The sequence below is a fragment of the Berghia stephanieae genome, chromosome 9 (assembly GCF_034508935.2).
Source record: "Berghia stephanieae isolate SIO BIC M18660-M18661 chromosome 9, UCSD_Bste_1.3, whole genome shotgun sequence".
NCBI classification, from domain to species: Eukaryota; Metazoa; Mollusca; class Gastropoda; order Nudibranchia; family Aeolidiidae; genus Berghia; species Berghia stephanieae.
Genome location: NC_088368.1, coordinates 32855386 through 32877012, shown reverse-complemented (window position 1 = coordinate 32877012; position 21627 = coordinate 32855386). Strand labels below are relative to the sequence as shown.

Here is a 21627-nt window from a genome sequence, read left to right as displayed (position 1 = left end):
GATTTATCTTCTGCTTACCAGCACCATGAGAAACTTGGGTCAACAGCTCCTGTATCTGTGCCATCAACAACTGCCAACCATTATATCTGGCATCCCACTGGATCACATGACCATAACTAGCCAATCCACTGCGCAGGGCTGTCACATCCAATAACTCTCCTTTACAGCCCCTTTCTATGACAAAGTCGCTGCCTTCTGTTGGGTGTTTGTTGCGACGAAGCATAAAAACATTTGGATGCGGGGTGACCTCCAAGTCTTGTGCCCGATTAGAGTCTAAAGGCTCTGTGTAACCTTTCATGTTGGATAGGCAATTCTTCAACTGAAACAACATCAAGATTGCTTAACCTTTTGATGACCAGACTCAGTTTATTTATATTATAATTCTTTCCACCATTTATCCGATTAAACTTTGTAAAATATTTTATGCAATATCCACTAAATGAGCTTAAGTGCCAAAACCAACAACAACAACAAGTAAGAAGGAGAAATGATACCTGTTAGATGTATTGCCTTCAACTTTTTTTGGACTGAGGCGGTGATGTTAGTGGCTATTTTACACTCGCGAAATAAACAAGATATCTACTTTCTAAAAATTGAATATAGGCAGCACCAGCATAAATCTAAGTCATTATATAAAACTAAAAACTAAAATAAAAATGACAATAGGACATGACAAACTATCGCTTCACTTCAAACATCTTGAACAAACACACTCACATACACTCTTTCTTTCCCTCCAACACTTGCTTATGGAATGAACTCCCTCAAGAAATGATTGAAACTAAAAACAATCCAGAATTTACAAAAATGAAATGATCACAGCGTATTGAGTATGTCTTTTGAAATTCATAAATGTGAACTGTAGTCTGGATCCTCTAGTTAAAAGGTTATTACAATGATCGAAGAAGAAGAAGAAGAAGAAGAAGAAGAAGAAGAAGAAGAAGAAGAAGAAGAAGAAGAAGAAGAAGAAGAAGAAGAAGAAGAAGAAGAAGAAGTAGAAGAAGAAGAAGAAGAAGAAGAAGAAGAAGAAGAAGAAGAAGAAGAAGAAGAAGAAGAAGAAGAAGAAGAAGAAGAAGAAGAAGAAGAAGAAAAGAAGAAGAAGAAGACTATGGTGAAAGAATGTGATTAAAGAGCCTTTTCTTATGGACTAAACTTTGTACTTCCCACAGCAGGGCTTCAACCAGACACCTGCTGGTCGTACCAATAGTGTTTGCAACTTTTAATTATTATGAGCTAGATATCCAAGAGAATATGAGAAAGCAATTTTTTAAAAAGCCACCAAAAATCTGTGCATGTTGTGTTAATTATACATTGAATAAATTTTAGAATTAGAAATTTATGTGACATTAAACATTAAAATAATAAAATTTTGTTGTTACCTGTCTGACACTGGACTGACCAGCCCGAGCCAGAGAGATGGAGAATTTCATGAAGCAGCCAAAATCCAAGGGGAATAATTGTTTGGACGACTCAAACAGAGTAGCCAACCCTTGGGTTGAATCCTTCCATACTGTGTCTGCAATGGCTTCCCAGTGTAAGAGTTTGGCAACAATGGCATACAAGGCGTCTGAATTTCCCAAGGAGTCTTCATGGAAAATGGACAGCAAGGCAGAGACAACGTAGAATACGGTGGAGTGGACGATGAACGCCAGGTGAGTTTTGCCACAAAAAGGTCCTTCTCAATCAAGAGGGCCAGGGTATCAAAGACAGACAGCTGCAGGGCACAATTCCCAAAGTGTTGAAATCCGGCCTGAGCCTTGTGGATCATTTCTTCTTTGTCGTCAGAATTGTCTTCCCCTTGGCCACTGGTCTGGGCATACACATATTGAAGGACAGCCCAACCTAGAAGCAATGGGCCGTGGATTGGCTCTGATCCCAGTTTTGTCATCACTGTGTTGATTTTCTGAAAACGTTTTTAAAATATCTTTAAAATAAGAAATAAGCTTGATGGTCACACACACACACACACACACACACACACACCCCTCCCAAAAAAAAAAATAAAATCAAGTGTTTGCTAAGATTGTAAGATTTAGGTTCTTATGCCTTTGCAGACCGACCATGGTCAACAAACAAAATACAAGGTTGAGTCAGAAAGTAATAGGACAATTTCTTTTTCAAATGACGTCATATTTGACTCATTTGAACTTACACATGTATTCTTTAAACCAAAAGTTGAAAATTTTTATTTTGTCAAATTTTGTGGCTATGTGGTCTAGTGGTATGACACTCGCTTTTCGAGCCTCACTCGACGGATTCTTGAGTCCTTGGAAAAGGCTCTGTACTCACATACTCTCACCATACTCAGGTGTAAAATGAGTACCAGGCCGTTAGCAGCATTGTCTTTGTCGGAAAAAATTGCAATATCACCTAACAGGAGTCATGTCCCGTTCTACATTTTACGTGTTGCTGTTGGTCAGGGATCCTTTGTAAAGCGCCTTGATCGCGTTTAGCGGATATTGCGCTATATAAAAAGCTCAAGTTTAAAAAAAATAAAGTTATGGCAGTTGGAAACTAGCTGTCTGCACGAATGTCCATCAACGACAGGAAGCTATCATTGAATTTCTTGTTTTCGAAGAAGAAACCCCGAGAAGAATTTTAAACGCCATGGGAAAGTTTATAAAACTCAGGCATTTTGTAGAGGCAGTGTTTTTAGCTGAGTTGCACATGTATTTTCGAAGAAAATGAGATGCAATCCAACACCTAACCTGAAACCACTCAACTGTGTCTTTATCTGGCAAATCTTGTGATGGTCGCCGTCCAAGCAGTGTCAACTCAGTGAATCAAATAAAGACAGAAGCATTGATCAGATCTGAAAGAACTTTTCTTGATCAGATAGCAGGCAAAAATAGACATTGAAGCGACTGAAAGTAAGAATTCGCAGAATTAGATAAGATTTGGAAAAGGAACAAGTATTGTTTCTTCATGAAAATGTCCTTCCATAATAAGTCTCATGAAAAGGGAGGTAATGGATTGACAACGCTGTCTCACCCTCCGTTTTCAGAAGACTTGACACCTTCAGACTTCCATCTTTTTGGCTCACTGAAGGAGGCAATGAGGGGACATCGCTTTGAAAGTGATGAAGAAGCCAAGACAGTAGTGAAAAATTTGCTGAAAGTTCAATCAACTCAGTTTTACGAGGACGGAATACATAGCCTCACAAAAAGGTGGACTGTGGCTATCGAGAGAGGCGGAGACCATGTTAAGAAGTAGCATTCTACTAATGTCAAGGAATAATGCATGGTGTTGATTTAATTTTTTAAAAGTAATAAGCAGAGTCCCATTACATTTTGACTCACCCTCGTATTAATAGAGAATAGAAAATGAAAGGCATGATTTCTACCTTAAACTTAAACTTGAGCATTTTTATAGTGCAATATCCACTAAACGACGTGCTCAAGGTGCTTTCTCTTCCATATGAATCATTATTGTTAATGACTGATGTTTGCAATTCAAAAAATCCAAATATGGAGAGAACAAAATCAGCATTTGAGAAATGAAACTCATCTCTAAAATAAAAAACCCTGAGAGTATTTATATTTTCCAAAAAATGAAGTTCTCTATAAAATTTTTAAGATGTGGAGCTCAGAAAAGTAAGGATGTTGTCAGGAAAAAACATCAGAGCAGGTCCATCCGTGAATTCTAATAAAAAAAGTTCCAAATCACAACACAGGAAGGCTAGAATCCTCTTATCAAATGCCTAACTTTGCTATTCATGATTATAAAGGCACAGAAATGATTTTTTGTAATTCTGGTAATTCCTTTTGCAGTCTGTGTTTGAAGACGAGGCGTATCTGTGATATAACTACCATATCTTCCAGACTGTAAGCTGTAACTTTTTCCACGAAATCTCGACACCACAGGTTATAATTACAGTCCAATGTGCTAATACTAGTATTTTTCTTTGTCCATGTTAGCCAGGTATGTAATCTTCATGGATATTATTTTGATATTGTGATTGTGACGAATAAATGACAGAAATCACATATCGGTAATGCTAGTTTTTAAAAAAATGAAGGTGCAGCTAATAACCCCGAAGCGGCTTATTTTAACAAAAAAAAATTGGGTGATGCAGTTCACAGCATTGTGTGTCTTACAGTCCAGAAAATATGATATCTGTCATTACTTATTGTGACATATCAAAGAGTCAAGGAGCTCATGTGATTAACCAAAACAATTATTGAGCAGCTTATTTTGAACAAAAAGTGATATGTCTGCATAACTTTCAAATTTTAGTCCATGCATTCATGTGTATGATGTCCATGTGAATTTCTTTGCTGGTAGATAGTTGTGTGCGCTTGATGATTCTTTATTACCTATGAATGTTATTGTTAGTATGATTATAACAATTTCATAAGACTTATCAGCCTGTCAGTTTTATAAATATGACACTAAACTAACCTCCATGACAGTTTTATTTCCAAGGATGACATGCTGGTCACTGAAGCTGGAATGGAAAAATGAAGAAATCTTATTTTATGATTAAAAAAAAAAAAGTAATTGGGTATTTATCACATAGACACACATTTCTAAAAACAGAGGAGGCTATTTTTTTCTTTAAAAAAAATTAAAGTTGATATATCTCAGAAGCCGGACCAAATAATATATCAAATTTAATTTAGAAGAAAAATATGTTTTGACGAATTACAGAATCAAATTCAAAACCTCAATTTTTTTCCCTTCTGACACGTCTGCACACTTCCTTTACCGTCACACATATCATCATCAAATACATGACCATGAATGACTTTCAAAGTCAATAAATAAAATTAAGAAATACTGAAATGGCCCAAGTATCTAATATTGAAATGGCCCGAGTATCTAATATTGAAATGGCACAAGTATCTAACAGTGATGATACTCACAAAAAGTCAAAAAGGAGGAAAAGTCTCGGAAAAACGGAAAACTTACCTAGAACATTCTTACACCGCAGGAAAGTAGGCAGGATGACTTCTTTTGAGTACTTGAAGAGTACTTTAAAACGCCCGGAGTCCAGTAAAAGGAGGAAATTTTTGTTACATATATTTTTTTTTTAAAAAGGAGGTATTTTTTAAAGATTTATTATATAAAAAAAAGTAAAAGGAGGAAATGAAGGAAATATCCGCGGATCGAGGATCTGAGGAGGAAAACCGAGGAAAGGAAAGAAAACCGCGGATTTCCGCGGAAAAGTATCATCACTGATCTAATATTGAAATGGCCCAAGTATCTACCACAATGAGGTATTATGAAGTGAAAAATTGTAGGATTCTTACTTAAGAATAAAAAATAAAAAAATGCTGAAAGTAGCACTTCTCAAATCCTGTTGATGATAGAATGATGACTTAATCATCTGGCCATCTTGACCCTTAATAGTAATACAGTCGACTCCACTTAATCACACACCCTCAGGAGTTCAGGTTAGTGTGTCGATTAAACTGAGATTTAAGCACCAGCTTTCATGTGCCATTCATGTAGGACCTTCCGCTCTGAGTTTTCTACAGGCTTGACATCGTCATGTTGAAAACATGGCCTCGTTTGAAGGCTTTTTTTTTAGTTTCTTTGTTATGTTTTTGTTTTTTATTTTAATTTTTTTGGGGGGGTGGGGGGTTCTCTTCTTTTCTTTTCCTTTTTTGTTTTCTCTTTTAGTTTTATCGAAATCAAAATGTAACATTATTGTTTTTAAGAATAATAATCGGAATCGTTGATTGCTTTCTATTCTGTGCGAGTTGTTTATAAACCCTTGTCTCCAATCTCGACAGTGTTGGTAGATCATCTGTCAAGCATTCTTCTTGGAGGAAGCAGCGTAGTTTGTCCAACATGTCAAGTTTTTCAGTGTTTGTCAGAGGTTTCTGTGTATTGCGTCCCAGGCCTCTAATTTCAAGACCGTTGGGGAGAGACTAAAGATGCCCTGCAGACACTTTCTGAATATTATTTGAAGAACTTGTTAAATTAAATGCCGACCCAGGAAAAACTCAAGTGTGTGCCTTCCATTGAAAAAACTGCCAAACCAACAGGAAACTGAACATCTCCTGTGTACCTCGGTGTCAACATAAACAGCACACTGTCCTTCTCAAAGCAAAGGTGGCCACAAGAAACAACCTCCTAAGAAAACTGGGAAACACTACATGAGGAGCAGATCCAAAAAGTCAGGAGAACCGTACTAGCCCTCTGCTATTCATCAGCTGAATAATACGCCTCACCACTCTGGCAAGATCCTGCCATTCCAAAAAGACACCCTGAGTTACATAACACCTGCCGGATCATTACTGGTAACTTGAAACCAACTGCAGTTCCAGTCCTCCATCGGTTGGTTGGCACTGCACCTCCCCACATTCAAAAAGCCAGTTTCCAAAGCCCAGAAATATAAACAGGAAATGGACCCAAGCACTCCCTCCATAACCACAACCCAAGGACAAGTAAACTGAAGGCGAGAAAGAGCTTCATGACGGAAGAAAGCATCATCCTGACCATGAAGCTGTCTACAGACTTTCCATGTGGAGGGAGTGGGACAATCATGCAAATGAAGCCGGTGAATATCTGAGCTCGCCAGGAATGAATTGGTAACACTCAACAGAGCACAGGCAAATCTTGGGAGAACAGCTGGAAGCATGAACGATGGGGGCTGGCTGAGACCAGCTTGTGTACATGTGGATGCCCAGAACGGACGATGGAGCTCATCCTTAGAGAATACCAGGAAGGGTCCAGCTGCCCTGACCATGACCTAAGAGTCTGCTCCCCAGATGCTGTGTAGTGGGTTTGGTGTTGGAGCGACAAGCTAGGATGAGGGGAGGTGTGTCACATTCCGATGGCCCGTCCTTCTTAAGCAAGTGTTGGCTTTTGTGTGCTTGCATGGAGTCCAGTATCTCTTGAGATGTCAGTTTAACGCTGATGGGTATATTTTGTCCAATCAAGATGGAATTAAGGTATAGTGATTTAAGCAGAGCCATTATATAGAAAAAAAAGGCAGTTTCGGGAATGTGTAGCGCATAGATGTGCAATTAAGTGGAGTGAACTGTATAATCCCATTGTAGTGTCGGTGACCCAGTAGCACGCTGTCAGACATTGTGTGTGCTAGTACAATAAAAACGGTATACATGACTTGCAATCTGTAAAAGTCATAATTAATAATTCTAGTTAGCTTTCATTAGAATCCCCTCTTCTAATACAAAATTTATTACACAATCTTTTAAAGATTCTGCACACAAAATCTGAAATTTTATTTTTTTAGAAACAAGGAACTGTGAAACTATTTCGTTATTTAAATAGAAGTTAAAAACAGAACATTTTAAAATCAGTCTATAAATGAGGCTGGTCTTTGATATTCATGTTTACTGTTGAGTGTGACACATTGTACAAACATTTGTGCGAGTGTGTGCTTTTACCTGTGCTTTGATTTTTGATTGATATTCTAAATTAAGGTGTACAGCGTTTTAGAGGATTTGAATATGGAATTCAGGGCCATGAAATGAACTATTATTTTTATTATTATTATCCTCATCATATGAAAAGTTGGTTTCATGGGGCCTGCTCGGGGCGGGGATAAAGAAAGCATTATGGAGAACAATCAGCATAGGAAAACTGAAAATAAGTGGCCATGACTCTACTTCTGACAAGGAAATCCCTGGTTCAGTCCCACAGCGATGGTACAAAATTGAGTCCTTAGAAGACGCTTTTTACTCACCTTCTTTCACCACACTCAGGTGTAAAAATGAGCACCTTGCCAATGACAGCATTGAATTAAAAAAATTATAGTAGGTGTCTTATGTCAGTATAAAAAGGCTCATGTTTTTAAAATGTTTATATGATTTCCCGACTTACCTCTCAGCCTTGAGAGCATCCAGGGCTGTGGTCAAATCAAAACTCTCCAAGAGAATGACCACCTCCAGATATCTGAATGAAACAAAAAACAACGCAACAAATGACAAATTCTTTAAAAAGAGTAATTATCTGGGCAATATTGCCAAATAGACATAGATTTGATAATATATTATTATGATACAAAAAGCTTTAAAATAAACAAATTAAAAGAAGTAAACACAAAAATAATAAATATATTAACCCCCCCCCCCCCCCAACACACACACAAGAAAGCAACAAAATATATGGTTAACGGTTGCCGGTGATAATGACAAGACCATGCATTATAAAAATATAAATAAATAATTTTAAAAGGTTAATTTGTTCTTGGCAAGATTTTAACCTAGAACATCTAGATTACGGGTCTAACAGTTTAATCATTCTGCTACACAACTATCGGTCAGATAATAATGTTGGTAAAACATGATTGGAAATCAAATCTATTCGGCTGGCTATTCCATGTGGACATGAGAGAGGTAGAAGAGTTTTGAGTATTTAATTGTAGGTAAATAACCACCCACCCTATACGCTGAATCATGGCCGCCAGTTCTTTGTTCACCAAATGCTTGAAGCTCTGACCCCAGCCAAACATCTGTCTCTGAGGAGAAAATTATGGAAAGAGATCTTTAAAAAAAAGGGAAGAAAACTGCAAGTTGAGACAAAAGAAAGAGAATAAAAAAGAGAATGAATGGAATAAAATATAAAAAAGTAAGAATGAAAGAAAGAAGAAAAAAATAAAAGAAAGATAAATAAAGACAGAAAGAAAGAAGAAAAAAAGAGAGAAAGATAAAAGGAACAAACAAAGAAAGGCATAAAAAGGAAGCCCAGAGAAAGAGAGTGGTAAAGAGAGTGAAAAAAAATATTTATCTCAATACATATTAAAAAAGAAAAGTAAAAATGCTTTATAAGGAGTCTCAAGCAAATAGCACACTTGACAACTAGGAGGAAACATGACACTTTTAAAACACTTTATAATTTCATTTCGACATAGACAATAGCGTTATAGACCTGGTACTCATTTTACACCTGATGGTGAGAAAATGTCAATGAAGAGCATTTTAAAAGAACTCGACTTGGCCTCACCTACCAATGCAGGTCTCAAATCCTTGACCAAAAGGTCAGAAGTCAAGTGCCATATCACTAGACGACAAAGCCTCACTAAGGTCTCAATTTTGGATTGAATGTATTTGGAAGAAAAAAATGAGAAAAGGTAACAGATAACCTGATAGCAGCAACGTGTACGTCCATTTTTGCCTACCTTGAATTTCTCGCACAGAGTGACCAGTGTGTCAGACTCCATCTCAATATACTTGTAGTAAATCAACAATAGTTCCAACAGTTCTGTTTGTTCCTTCAGGTTGTGGACGGCCCAGGACATCACCAAGCCTTGTGTCTAATGACAAAAAATGTCAACACCAGAGTGGGTCAATTCATGACACACAACACAACAGACATCATGACATGTGTCACACCATAAGACCATCAAACTACAAAAGACCAATACGTCACTAATGACTTAGTGAAAACAAGATATAACCCCAACATTAGTCCAAGATGTTTACACTATCAGAATACCCACCCTGAACACCCAAATGAAGGAAATCATTCATCATTACAGGCACCACACTTCTCCTTTATAAAAAAAATAAGATAAGCTAATGAGATAAAATGAAAGAAATATAAACATGAATATGAGTCTGTATCAAAAGGTCACTTTTGTAACATTTACCACAAGATATCAATATATTGTTATTTCAAGCAATTTAAACAACACAATCTGCACGAAAAATTGTGTCTAAAGTGAAAGCGTTGGCAGCTCTAAATCAGTAAGAATATTTTTTAAAAGTTGACACCTCTACATTAGCATGCATAATTATAATGTTTGAAAAGTGTTTGTACCATAAGAGGTCCATTGTTTTCCTTGTCTGGTATAGGATTGCTACACACTTCCTCCCACTGACTCAGAAGCTGAAGAAAAAAAAAAGGCAGGGGAAAAATAATAAACAATACAGATTCATTGTAATGGAATGAAAAAGAAATATTGTAAATATGACAGAACATTTTTTTTTAAAAAGCTATTTACTCAACAGATTTTTGAAATGATACTCGGTAGGCTGTACAAAATAAATAAATTTCAAATTTTAACAGTTCAAACTTGTCATATGTTGTACATACAGTCACGTCTCTCCAATCTGAACACCTCCCTTCCCAGCATTTTGTCTGGATTACAGAGATATCCAGACAGTGGAATCAATCCCTAAAGTGTACAAATATAAAAAGAAAAAAAAATCCTCCCCAGACAACCTGTCCGGATAATGGAAACATTCTGATTGTAGAGTTTAAGATTAGAGAGACCCAACTATACTTCATTTGGAATATTTAGCTTTTACTCAATCCCAATTTTCATACTATTTACTTTTGTTTTTCTTGATTGAAAAAAAAATAAACTATTGGAAATAATGTTTAGATTCTTCATACTTTAGATATAGCCATGATTAAGAACAATATAAAACCTAAAATAAATTGAGTGAAGACTTCCGTTTCAATCCTGAAATTTTATACTTTTTTAAATTCACCAAATCATGTGAAAATTGTTTTCAATCTTTCAATCAAAATAAGAAAAGATTGATCAGACTGATTAGTAGACAAGCAAAATATAATAAATATAATGTTACAAGATAAATCTCCTAATGTTCTTCCTTAACATTGACCTTATCTCAACACTTGCCCTATGATCATGTGAAAATTTAGAGAGAAAAATCGAGAATTATGTATCAAAAAACCCCACAGAAACTTACTTAAATTTGTCAAAAACCAAAATGATACCCAGAGTTGAGTCTGTGCACACTGTTTGATGTGTTTTTGTTTAAGAGCCCATTTAAACAAAATAACAATAATGTGAGAATTCATATACTCCAATATCCATTAAATGTTCTCAAAGCAAATTTTAAAAGAAATCTCAAACTAACAGTAAAACACAGCTGTTAGACGCTATTACATTTTTTCTCCCACAGAGACTATGCTGTTATGTATTTTACAACTGAGCATGGGAAGAAAATGTGAATAATGAATCTTTTCAAGTCAAAATTGCATTGCACACAATGGGACCCAAACCCAGGACCTACAGGAAACGAGCCAATGTCATACAAGTAGATAGCAGAGCTGCACTATCCTTCAATATTATTTTAATAAAGTTGATATAGTGAAAAGTTTACCTTCTTTCCCAAAAGATTGTTTTCAAGGAGAGTTTTGAGAAAGCCATCAAAAACAGTCTGTGAATTGAAAAGTAAAATAAAATACAATATAGAATGTCAGATTTGAACCAATACAGATGTGGGAACTCTTTGATTTTACATATTTCAACAAAAAGATCTGAACAAATGTGTATGAAACAGTACCAGATAAGCAAGAAAGAAAAATCCCCAAAAAAACATTCTTCCTTGACTGGGGGTTGAACCTCAGACCTGCTGAGGCGAAGGAGACTGATTTTCTGGGATTTTTTCTTCCTTCTATTTTTCTTTCTTGCTTATCCGGTACCGTTTCACACACAATTGTTCAGATCTTTATCTTGCACCAGTGCCTGCTCACTAATGTCATATTTTAATACAGAAGAGAGCAAAAATTGTCTAGATTTGCTACATCTAAACATAAGATATCTATTTCAGGAGAACCAAACAACTCCAATAACTTATACCATTATTGGAGAGAGAGAGAGAGAGAGAGAGAGAGAGAGAGAGAGAGAGAGAGAGAGAGAGAGAGAGAGAGACAGAGAGAGAGAGAGAGAGAGAGAGAGGCAGCATATGCAGACAACATACTTTGTAGGGATGTTGGTCTTCTACCCAGGCCACTATCATCTGTCTGAGACATCGAAGCAAGTACAGTCGCTCACTGTGGTAGAAATCTCTGATCTTCACCAGCAATGTCTGCGAATGTCGCTCACTGGACAGGATATTCTACACAGTAAAAAAAATATTAAAAAATTAATGCAATTTAAAACAGTGACAAACAGATTTAAAAAGTGGTTCTTCAAAGCCATAAGGCCCATGAAAGTAAGTTTATCTAAATTTCTGTAGGGTTAAATGGGGATTTCATTACCAACAGCTCACTTTACTTTGGATAGGACGTTAGTCTATTCAAAATACTTCCCACCAGATCTAATAATCAACACAGGTACCCCAATCCAATCACTGCTCGGTTCACAGGGAGATTTTTTTAAAAAATCAACTACAGCAAGAATCAATACCTGCTTGTGAGATGGGTGCTACGAAATTATTATTCTACACAGTACAAAAATGGATGGAATCCAGAACATATCAAGTAAACAACTATTAAAAAAAAAAATGCATCGGACAGCATGGCTCAGCGGTATGGGCTTCATACCCAAAAGGTACAGAGTTTGACTACCCGTCGCGCTGTGTGGCCTTGAGTAAGTCACCTTGCCATAGCTCACTTTGCGGCACTGTACAGCGACTGATGCCTGGCTTATTCCAGTCTTCCCTTGGAATAGATCCAAAAGGAAAATGTCCCCTAAGGGGTGAATAAAGGGAATTTATTATCTATTTATTATGTAACCTATTCTCAGGATTCCATCACCCTCAATACTTTTCACAATGCTTACTTAAATTCCCCAACATGCTACTGTTAGGCACCCTTGTTGTAATAGCACTCTTACACAATTCAATACCTTTAAACAAATACTATATTCCCTATCGATTACATTGGGATAATGTGTATACTTAAGCCAGAATATACAATGCTCAGGTCAATTGTTTTGTGAATATTGCCATCCATCTATTCCATGATTGACTGCCCAACAATGATTGATTGTATTACATGACAAGACACTGTACAACTAAGACATCATTTCATCTCTGGGAAAACTAATCATTACAATAATAATAGAATAAAACATGTGCTAACAATTTCAAACAAACATTCATTTATATCTTAAGATTTAAATTCAATATTAAATATTCTGAATTTTGTTCATCTCAACATAATACCAGATTGAGCCGAAAGACTAATTTTTGTAAAGTTAAAGCAGAAAAAAAAAAAATATGATATCAATATAAAATAATATATAAAGACTTGTGGAAATATCTAAATTTCGTCTGTTCCCTGAGTTACAAATGAACCAAACCTGAGAGACTGACACTAGAAGATTAGTAAGAATCGCTTGATAAAGTGTCCGTCAAATGTGGACAAGGTACTTTATTTCTCCTTGTAACATCAGGTGAAGTGTCAAATAATAGAAAGAGTTTTTCTCATCTTTTCTGTCTTCAATACACAGTGAACAAATAAAGATTTTTAAAATGATATAAACTTTGATGGAAATTCAGGATTTCCCACATAAGATTGACAATCAGGAACATAAAATACAACAACGATTCTCCTCTCACACTCAACGATGGCAATAATGTTATTATGAGCTTAAATGGGAAAAACCTGATTGGCTGAAAGTATGTTACATACTAATATATTATGATTCAGCCCTGTCATATCACACAAACAATTAAATGATGTAATATTTAAATAATTTAATTAACTAATATATAAGATTTATTTATCTACTTCAGGAAATTTATATAAACATTGATAAAAAAAGTGTTGGCTATAAATAGCGTAAATTAATATCATGTTATAACTTTTCAAATTCAATATTTCAACTCTTTGAGAAGCTATTCCGGCTTTTCTTTGGGTACCAACTTCTCAGTTTTTACGTTTTCAGTCACTATTCAACCCACTAAATTTTATCACTATTTTTTCAAAACAACAAAATCATTGTCTTTTTGTGTCATATGTAACAATAACTACCTTAAGCTCTCCTAGAGAGCCTCTGAATTCACTTACTCGTGAGTACATTGCACCTTAAGCTCTTTCTGAGAGTCTCTGAAATTACCAACCTGTGTGTACAACTAACCTTAAGCTCTTTCTGAGATCCTCTGAATTCACCAAAGAGAAATGCACAAAACAAGTCATGGCTCTGGAACTCGTCAAGGGACTGAAGAGAGAAATGGAAAAAAAAAAAAATTTAAAAATCACGAGGCAGGCACCCGTGCAGAATAATCAGAAAAGCAGCAACATGTGAAAACTCAATACTAGATGCAAAAGACTAGCGTAGAGTCGGGGAAATTCGCCACTTTTCACACCCCTCCCTTCAAATGCAAAAACCCATTTTACCTATTACTGGACAAGTCCAAGTGCCACGTCATCATCTTGATGATCTATTCATTTAATGTTTTTAATCCACCAATCAGCATTTTGTATATTATTATCATGACACAATCGTGTCATTCAATGTCATCATGTGTCTGTCGTTCTGTTTTGCCTGATTTGCTGGAAATCCAACACCCGCCATTCCAATTCATATTTTCTCTCGTCATTTTAAGCATTTATTAAAGCTTATACAGTGCACTCTGGATACGTCGACGTTGCCTAAGTCGATTTTTACCCAAGTCGATTTTTTTTCTTGGTCCCTCCCCCTTCTTCCTATATAACATTAGTAAAAAAAAAAAAAACTCCACATAAGTCGATGTCGTTTAAGTCGATGTTCTTATCACTCATGACTACAATAAAATCACAAATAAACAAGTATTTCCATTGGTTAAAAAAGCTACCAGTAAGAATTTTAAGTGGTTAAGAATATCCGCGAACGATTGGCGCACATCGATGTGATGTAGGTGCTTTGCCTGACGTCCGTGTTCAATGTACATGAGCAGTACTGAATATAATTTTAATTTCTCCATCTCAAATTTTACATTGTCGCAACTTCAAGTTCAAGAATTTTTTTTGGTTCTAAACCCAGGCCATCCTATGTAATGCCCCTCTTAATTAGTATCAATTTTATCAAGAATTCAAGTCAAGTCTACAACTACAATGGCAAACCTATCGCGGAAAAGGAAGATTCGATGCATTTGGAAAGTCTGACATGCGACAGAAAATCATCGCGTAGGAAATTGGCATACCGGCTATTTCTGTCTCGACGATTTACAAGAAGCATGACCTTGACCTAGAGGTTCCTACTCTTCCGCTTTTCGCGGAATAATTTCAGTTAATTGGTATACATTCCGCATTCAAATTCAAGGCAAAAATTCCGCTTTTCAGCTTTCCAATCGAGGAAAATTAAAAAAAAAAATTCTCTAGTGAAAAAAAAAAGTGCGCTATGGCTTATTTCGTCATCTCCTATGGTCAATCAACACACATTGTATGTCTGATTAGTCCCTTCAAAGTGTGTGCTGCTGATGTCGGATAATATTATATGTTTGGGAAGGGGGTTGACCGAAGTATTATTAATATTATGGTGACTCCAATTTGTGAGGTCAATGACCTTGGTAATAATATTATTGAGTACGGTCAGCTTCTTTCCCTATTTAATTTTAGCCCTGTGTAAGTGTGTGTGTGTGTGTGTGTGTGTGTGTACCGGCACGCGCGTCTGTTTGTTTCGTGTGTGTGTGTGTGTGTGTTGGGGGGGGGGGGGGGAGGGTCCTGACAAGATTAAATCCATCCATTCAATGCTTTGCTCTCAGACGGCCAGGACCTGTGTGTCCTCTATTATTATTTGACCCCATTCTTAGTCTACACAATCTGTACATTTTTACACATTTTATATTTTTAATCATTTGAGTACTTTTGGATTGTCCATTACATTTTCTGTTGCAAAGCATGTCATAGTCAATAACAGTAAGTTGATTCCGCTTTTTTATCTCAAATTACGATTTTTGTATTCTGATTCCTCTATGGGGCTATTGGGGGTAGGAGCCTCTGATGACCACTACAGAGACCGCGCGATATGAAGGGACATAATTATTCTAGATTGGTTTGCTTTGTTCACATGCGTTTTTGCTCATTTGGTTACACTCCGGTTAAGTTGATTTTCGGATAAGTCGATTTTTTTCTCGGTTCCCCTGGGCATCGTCTTATCCGGAGTCCACTGTATCCTTACTCTACAACCTGTTACCTTGTGATATTGTCAGATTTAAACATTGTTTTTGGCATTTCCACCATTCGCAACAGTTAAAAATATTTGTATACTTGTTATTTGGGAGCCCTAATAAAATCACTGCTTTCAGGGAAATTCGCTGCCCTAATCTGGGAAATTTGCCACTCTGTTTACTGTCAAAATATTATTATGTAAATGTTTAAAACAATCCGTTCAGAGCCATTGGCCCATGGAGCCAGAGTTTATCCCGGTTTCTATAGGGTGAAACGGACAATAGCAATTGCTTACTATCATCTGGATAGGAAGCTAGTCTATTGAAAAGTACTTTCTACCAAATCTAATAGACTCAGCTACCAATTCACTGCTGGGTGGACAGGGGTGGGGGTGGTCAGAAAAAAATCTTACTGCACCCGGGATCGATCTTGGTCCCTTTGCATGTGAAGCGAGTGCTTTACCAACTGAGCTATCAGGACCCCCTTAAATGTTTAAAGCGGGTGATAATAATATGTTGACAGACAATTATTTAATAGATTTGTCTGGGTATTGTTCATAGTCCATAAAATTTAGTTAGGAAATTAATGCTTATTAGTAATTTAACTAGAATTAATGAAACCATCACTATTATGAAGCAGTTTTTTATATATTGAGATTTTCTTAGCCTATGTTTGCATCAGATTATTTCATGTGATATTTTAAGACATTTCTTTGTATAAAATACCACTCACAATTGAAAAAAGTCTTGAGATTCTGTACAGACTTGATCCGAGGATTGAGTTGTCATCATGTAAAAAAAAATTTAGTTGACTAGGGTTTATGGAGGTAATCGACTTTTAAATGCAGAAGTTAAAGCAAAAAGTAAATAAAAATTTCACTTAGTTGACAGAGATCAAAAGTGAGAGAAACACTTCGACTAACATAAACACGCAACGATTTATATTCCAACCTACCAGCAGCTGACTTAGCTTGGAGACAAAGTCACTCTGAGCCTCTGTCAATTTTCTTTCTTTCTTCAACGTATCTCCTTTGGAAGGCACCCTGTTCAAGTCCAAATAAAAATGGGGCATCAGTTAAATGTTTGAAATCAATCGACGATATGGACAATCTTCAACCATCAGTAAAGAAGAGCAAGACATGTTATCGCATCTGATAGATTTATGGTTCAATTCCTGTCTTTTTGAATTATTGTCTTTTTCTTTCTTTAATAAAACTAAAAAAAATATAATTTTTTTTTTAAAACACACATATATATCTATATAATAACAAAAAATAAAAATATAATACTGATGGAAACCAGTGCATACTCCCCAACAAGCGGTATCGCTGATAAGAGAAGTAAGGAAGGAAATAATACATGAAGAACGGGTAATGATTTGGTTGCCTCCCATGAGCATTGGATTTTGGTATGCTTGGATTCTAGTTCTAGCATTCTTTTTGGCTTCACCTCAGAGCATGACTAGTGAGTACTGTAGTGCATATACTGTACCTTTTTTTGTAGAATGAAATCCCATTGAGGAGTTTGGATTGACTTTTATCCAGCTCAAACTGGACATAGCTCTGAAATAAAAGGAAGTGTTTTATGATTCACAATTCATGAATTCCCCAACATCACTCAATTTTTAATGATCACAAAACAGATCATCAACATTAAACAATTCAAAATTATTTCGAGATGATATAGCTATCCCAATTTTAATAGGTGAATGCCATAAGATTTTTAAACATACAGATTAGCACAAATATACAACAACAAAAAAAACAGAAGTGCCTGAACAACCTCTCAAAGAGTAGAAACATTGTGGATAAAGAATCAACTTCAGCCCCTCTTTTACCATCCTTTTAAAAAAGATATTACTGCTAATATTTTGGTGCCAGACCTTGACAGCTTTGGATTATTTTCCATTATATTCAACCCAGAGAAATTGTTGAAAATCTTGAGCATTTACATAAGAATTCAATAACGAGTGAAGTGCTCAAAGCGCCTATCAAGGTGTCCCCAGCCATCAGCAACACTTAACATATAAGATGAGACATGATCACTGAAGAGCAAAATTACCATTCATTTTCGACAGAGACAATGCTGTTAATGGCCAGGTACACATTTTACACCTGAGTACAATGAGAATGGAACAAAAAACCTTTCCCTTGAGGCTTGAGAAAGTGAAAGAAAAAGATATTTATAGTGAACAAAAATTCGACTTAAAAATGCAAAACCATAATTAGATTTCAGACTTTGGACGGGCTTATCTACTACTATAAATATTTTGAGATGCATTTTTAATGCAAAAAAGTATATATACAGAGATATATCTCTGCGCACAAGTAAAAAGTGCCGTGGAGTTATCTTACGACATAAAAAACGTAATTATCTATACAATAGACAATGAGTTCAATTTATTATTTCATCAACACTTGAATTTTAAATTCTTTGTTGATCAACCATCATCCCATTCATTGAACAGGCACCTATGCTTGCATCAATATAATACCAGACTGATAAAGTGAGTCACATCTTTTACTTTGAGCTGATGTTTCAAATAAGAGAAAGTTGATATGAAACTTGCATTTTATTGTTTGTTACCAAGTTTTGCATTATTGTAATTATATCATGTGTATTTATCATAGGTAGCATGTACAGCATCTCTGGCTACAGTCAACAGCAAATATGTACAAAAGTGCCGAGACAATTCAAATATGGCAGTGATGGAAAAAACTTTTAAATTACCTCTGGTCTGAGAAAGCCTGTACCACTGATGAGCTGCCACAGCTGTTTGTTGTTAAAGCTGTCGATGAAAATAAAATAATAATAAATAAATAAATAATAATGCTAATAATAATAATAGTAGCAATTAAGGTGTTCTCTGACTGACATTTGTCAAATTATAACACGATGTGAATGGGCACTGGCTATGAGGCTCGTTTGAACTTGATCATTATTTTTTTTCTCTTCATGGCATTATTTCATTAACTCCTCATCCCTCTGTTTCTCTACAGTATTTTAATTTTATCCTGTTTGCATTTCGTTAGTTTTTTTTCCTTTTGTCAACTTTCTATTTCATCTCGTTCTCTATGTCATTTTAATTTGTTGGTATTTCCTTCTTTTCCTTTCTCCCTCCCCTCTCTCTCCCTCTTCAACACCACTCTCTCTCACTGTCTTTCACTCTTTCTATCCCTCTCCTTTTTACCCCCCAACCCCCTTTCTATATCTTTTTCATTGCTTAATTGTCATTATTTTTCACAATATCAACAACCATTACTTTCAAATAAATCTGAAGTTTATCAAGATACACAATTTACCACAGAAATAGGCTAATAATTTTAAAATGTACAAGAATACCAAGTTTCATCGATTTTCTATTCAAAGTTATGGCACTATTTCATTAAAACATAACAAAAAAACGCTCCACTTTTTAGAAATAAAAATTCCTTTATAAAAGGGCTATATATACAAAGTATTGCGACTCAAAAAAATTGTTTGTTTGTTGTTTTTAAGGGTTTTACGGCGCTTGCAACACATTTGTGACCCTCCGCCTCGAACCGGTATTAAGTCGGGATTTGGAAAACGAAGAAAACCGGTTTTAAAGTGGAAATGGTCAAAATTATCAAATTTCAGTTTTTGGTTGTTTCAGAAACTACAATAATTTTTCTACATGAAAACATAATAATTCAACATAAACATTGACGATAAGTTATATAAATTTCAAGTTTAAAAATGCAACTATCAGTGACACATTCAAAACGAGAGTTGACTTTCTCTCAGAGAGCCACCCTTTCCAAAGCTTAGTAATACCGAGTCTTTTTCTCCACCAATAAGATGTAAGATATCACAGCAAAGGGCGTGTCTTTATCTATCTCAGAGAAAGCATGACTGTTTCCACAATTTCATGGTTCAACCAATAATGAACTTTAAAAACTGTAAACAAGTCTAGGTTTTTCCCTGACAACCTTACAAATGAATGATTCTGATTGGTCAACGCTCATCACATGCGCTGTGGCTGTAGGCCATAATGCTCGGGCGATGCTTCATGACGTCAGCATGCGTGTATTACATACGTGTGTGTTTGTGCAATTTTGATACCACGTGCTTTTATATCTGTGTCTAGCTGTATTGGGTAATGATTGAGGTGGGGGTCCTCCTTTGTCCCTCTTTAATTATTCATGAAATTATAGGATATGCTAAGACTTAATAGGACAACAGTTGCCTAATCTTACACTTACAGAGATTGTTGTAGGATAAACATTTAATTTTAAGTACAAAAGCAGAATAATAGATAGAGCCTTCAACAATTAATGAACTGTAACTAAAAAATGAAATGGATAGATAAACAGACAGACAGACAAACCTATTAATGGATAAATAGATATGTAGATAGATAGATAGAAGATAGACAGACAGACAACAGACATAAGATAGATGGATTGTGGATGGATGGATGGATGGTAGATAGATAGGTGGATAGATAGATAGATAGGTAGATGAAGGGGAGAGAGAGACAAACAGAGAGAGGGAGAGAGAGAGAGAGAGAGAGAGAGAGAGAGAGAGAGAGGGAAGAGAGAGAGAGAGAGATGTTCGTTTTGTCGTGCTTTCTTTGTATACTGAAAGAAAGGGGGGGGGTTCTTTTTAGACAATGAACAATGTGGTGGAACGCTAAGGAAAACTTGAGAGATTCAATAACATGTTTTCATGTAAGTCACTACACAATAAGCCCCACCCCTCCTCCTCAAGCTGTTATCTGACTCAAAATGGAAACAATGCAATGATTGATTTGACCAGCCCATTTCTTTAATTGCAATCTCATTGGTCAATATGTTTCCAGTTGATTGACTACGACTTACTTTGTAACAAAATGCTTTCTTTAAACTATCCCTACAATTCTTTGCACCGCCTCCATCCCTTTCTTCATGTCTACCTCACTCTCTCCGTCTCCCCTTTGTTTCTTTCACACATACAAACACACACACACACACACACACACACACATACATACACTTATACAGGTTTCAATCTTTATTATATTTCCCTCGCGTCCTCTTAACACAAGCAGTCTCTCTCCCCTCCCCCTCTCGCTCCTCTTTTTCTCTATATATATCTCTCTCTCTTTCTCTCTCTCATGTGTGTCTGTGTGTCTGTGCGTGTGTATTTTACTCTCTCATTCTCTCTCTTCCTCTCTAATCCTCTTTCCTGACAATTTTTTCCCTGCCCACCCGGCTTTACTTAGTTTCAAAACTGTACTTTCAAATTTCAACCTTCTTTAACTTTTGGCATTTTGAAATCGTATTTTCTCTATTAAATAAGACAAAAAATTCACATTAATAATTCTTATTTCATCGATTCTTTATTTAAATATCAACAATTCTTGAAAAAGTGAGCAATTGTTGGCGTTTTTTTCCCCAGTGTTTTATTTCTTTTAAGAACATCTTACATAATAATGAATAACTACAAAAGTAATAATTGAATTGTTTCAAAAATTTGTATGTACATTGGTAAATGTATAAGCTAAGCTCATGCCAAATTTCACTATTCTCGTCAAATTTTTGATGTCCGTATCTAAGGAGTTATCTTTGCCCATTAATTTAACTGTGCGTGAAAACGGTGCCTCACTTCAAAGTCGATTTTCTTAAAACTTGGTTTTCACACTCTCCCTACTTCAAACGGTCATATCTCGACAATAAATAATCAGAATTGTATAAATTTGGTATCAAATTTTAAAGCATAAAATAAGCTGTGATTGGGTACCAAAAACCCAAAATTGAAAAATCCGACTTAATACCGTTTCGAGGCGGAGGGTCACATTTAGGTTATATCAGCGCCAGTAAAAAGGAAGAAAATGGGATAGTAAAAAGTTATAGAATTA

The 21627-nt window shown here is 35.8% G+C and overlaps 1 protein-coding gene across 1 annotated transcript in view; it reads right to left on the bottom strand.

The window, feature by feature from the left end:
* LOC144980074 (nucleoporin NUP188-like) overlaps nt 1–21627 on the bottom strand; it is a 75211-nt gene that overhangs the window by 40119 nt on the left and 13465 nt on the right. The window contains 14 exon segments of the mRNA XM_078927560.1: nt 19–319; nt 1380–1672; nt 1675–1903; nt 4402–4447; nt 7798–7869; nt 8358–8434; nt 9095–9229; nt 9736–9804; nt 11052–11108; nt 11652–11789; nt 13757–13837; nt 16723–16810; nt 17259–17329; nt 18498–18555. Coding sequence (XP_078783686.1) covers nt 19–319; nt 1380–1672; nt 1675–1903; nt 4402–4447; nt 7798–7869; nt 8358–8434; nt 9095–9229; nt 9736–9804; nt 11052–11108; nt 11652–11789; nt 13757–13837; nt 16723–16810; nt 17259–17329; nt 18498–18555 — 1715 coding nt within the window.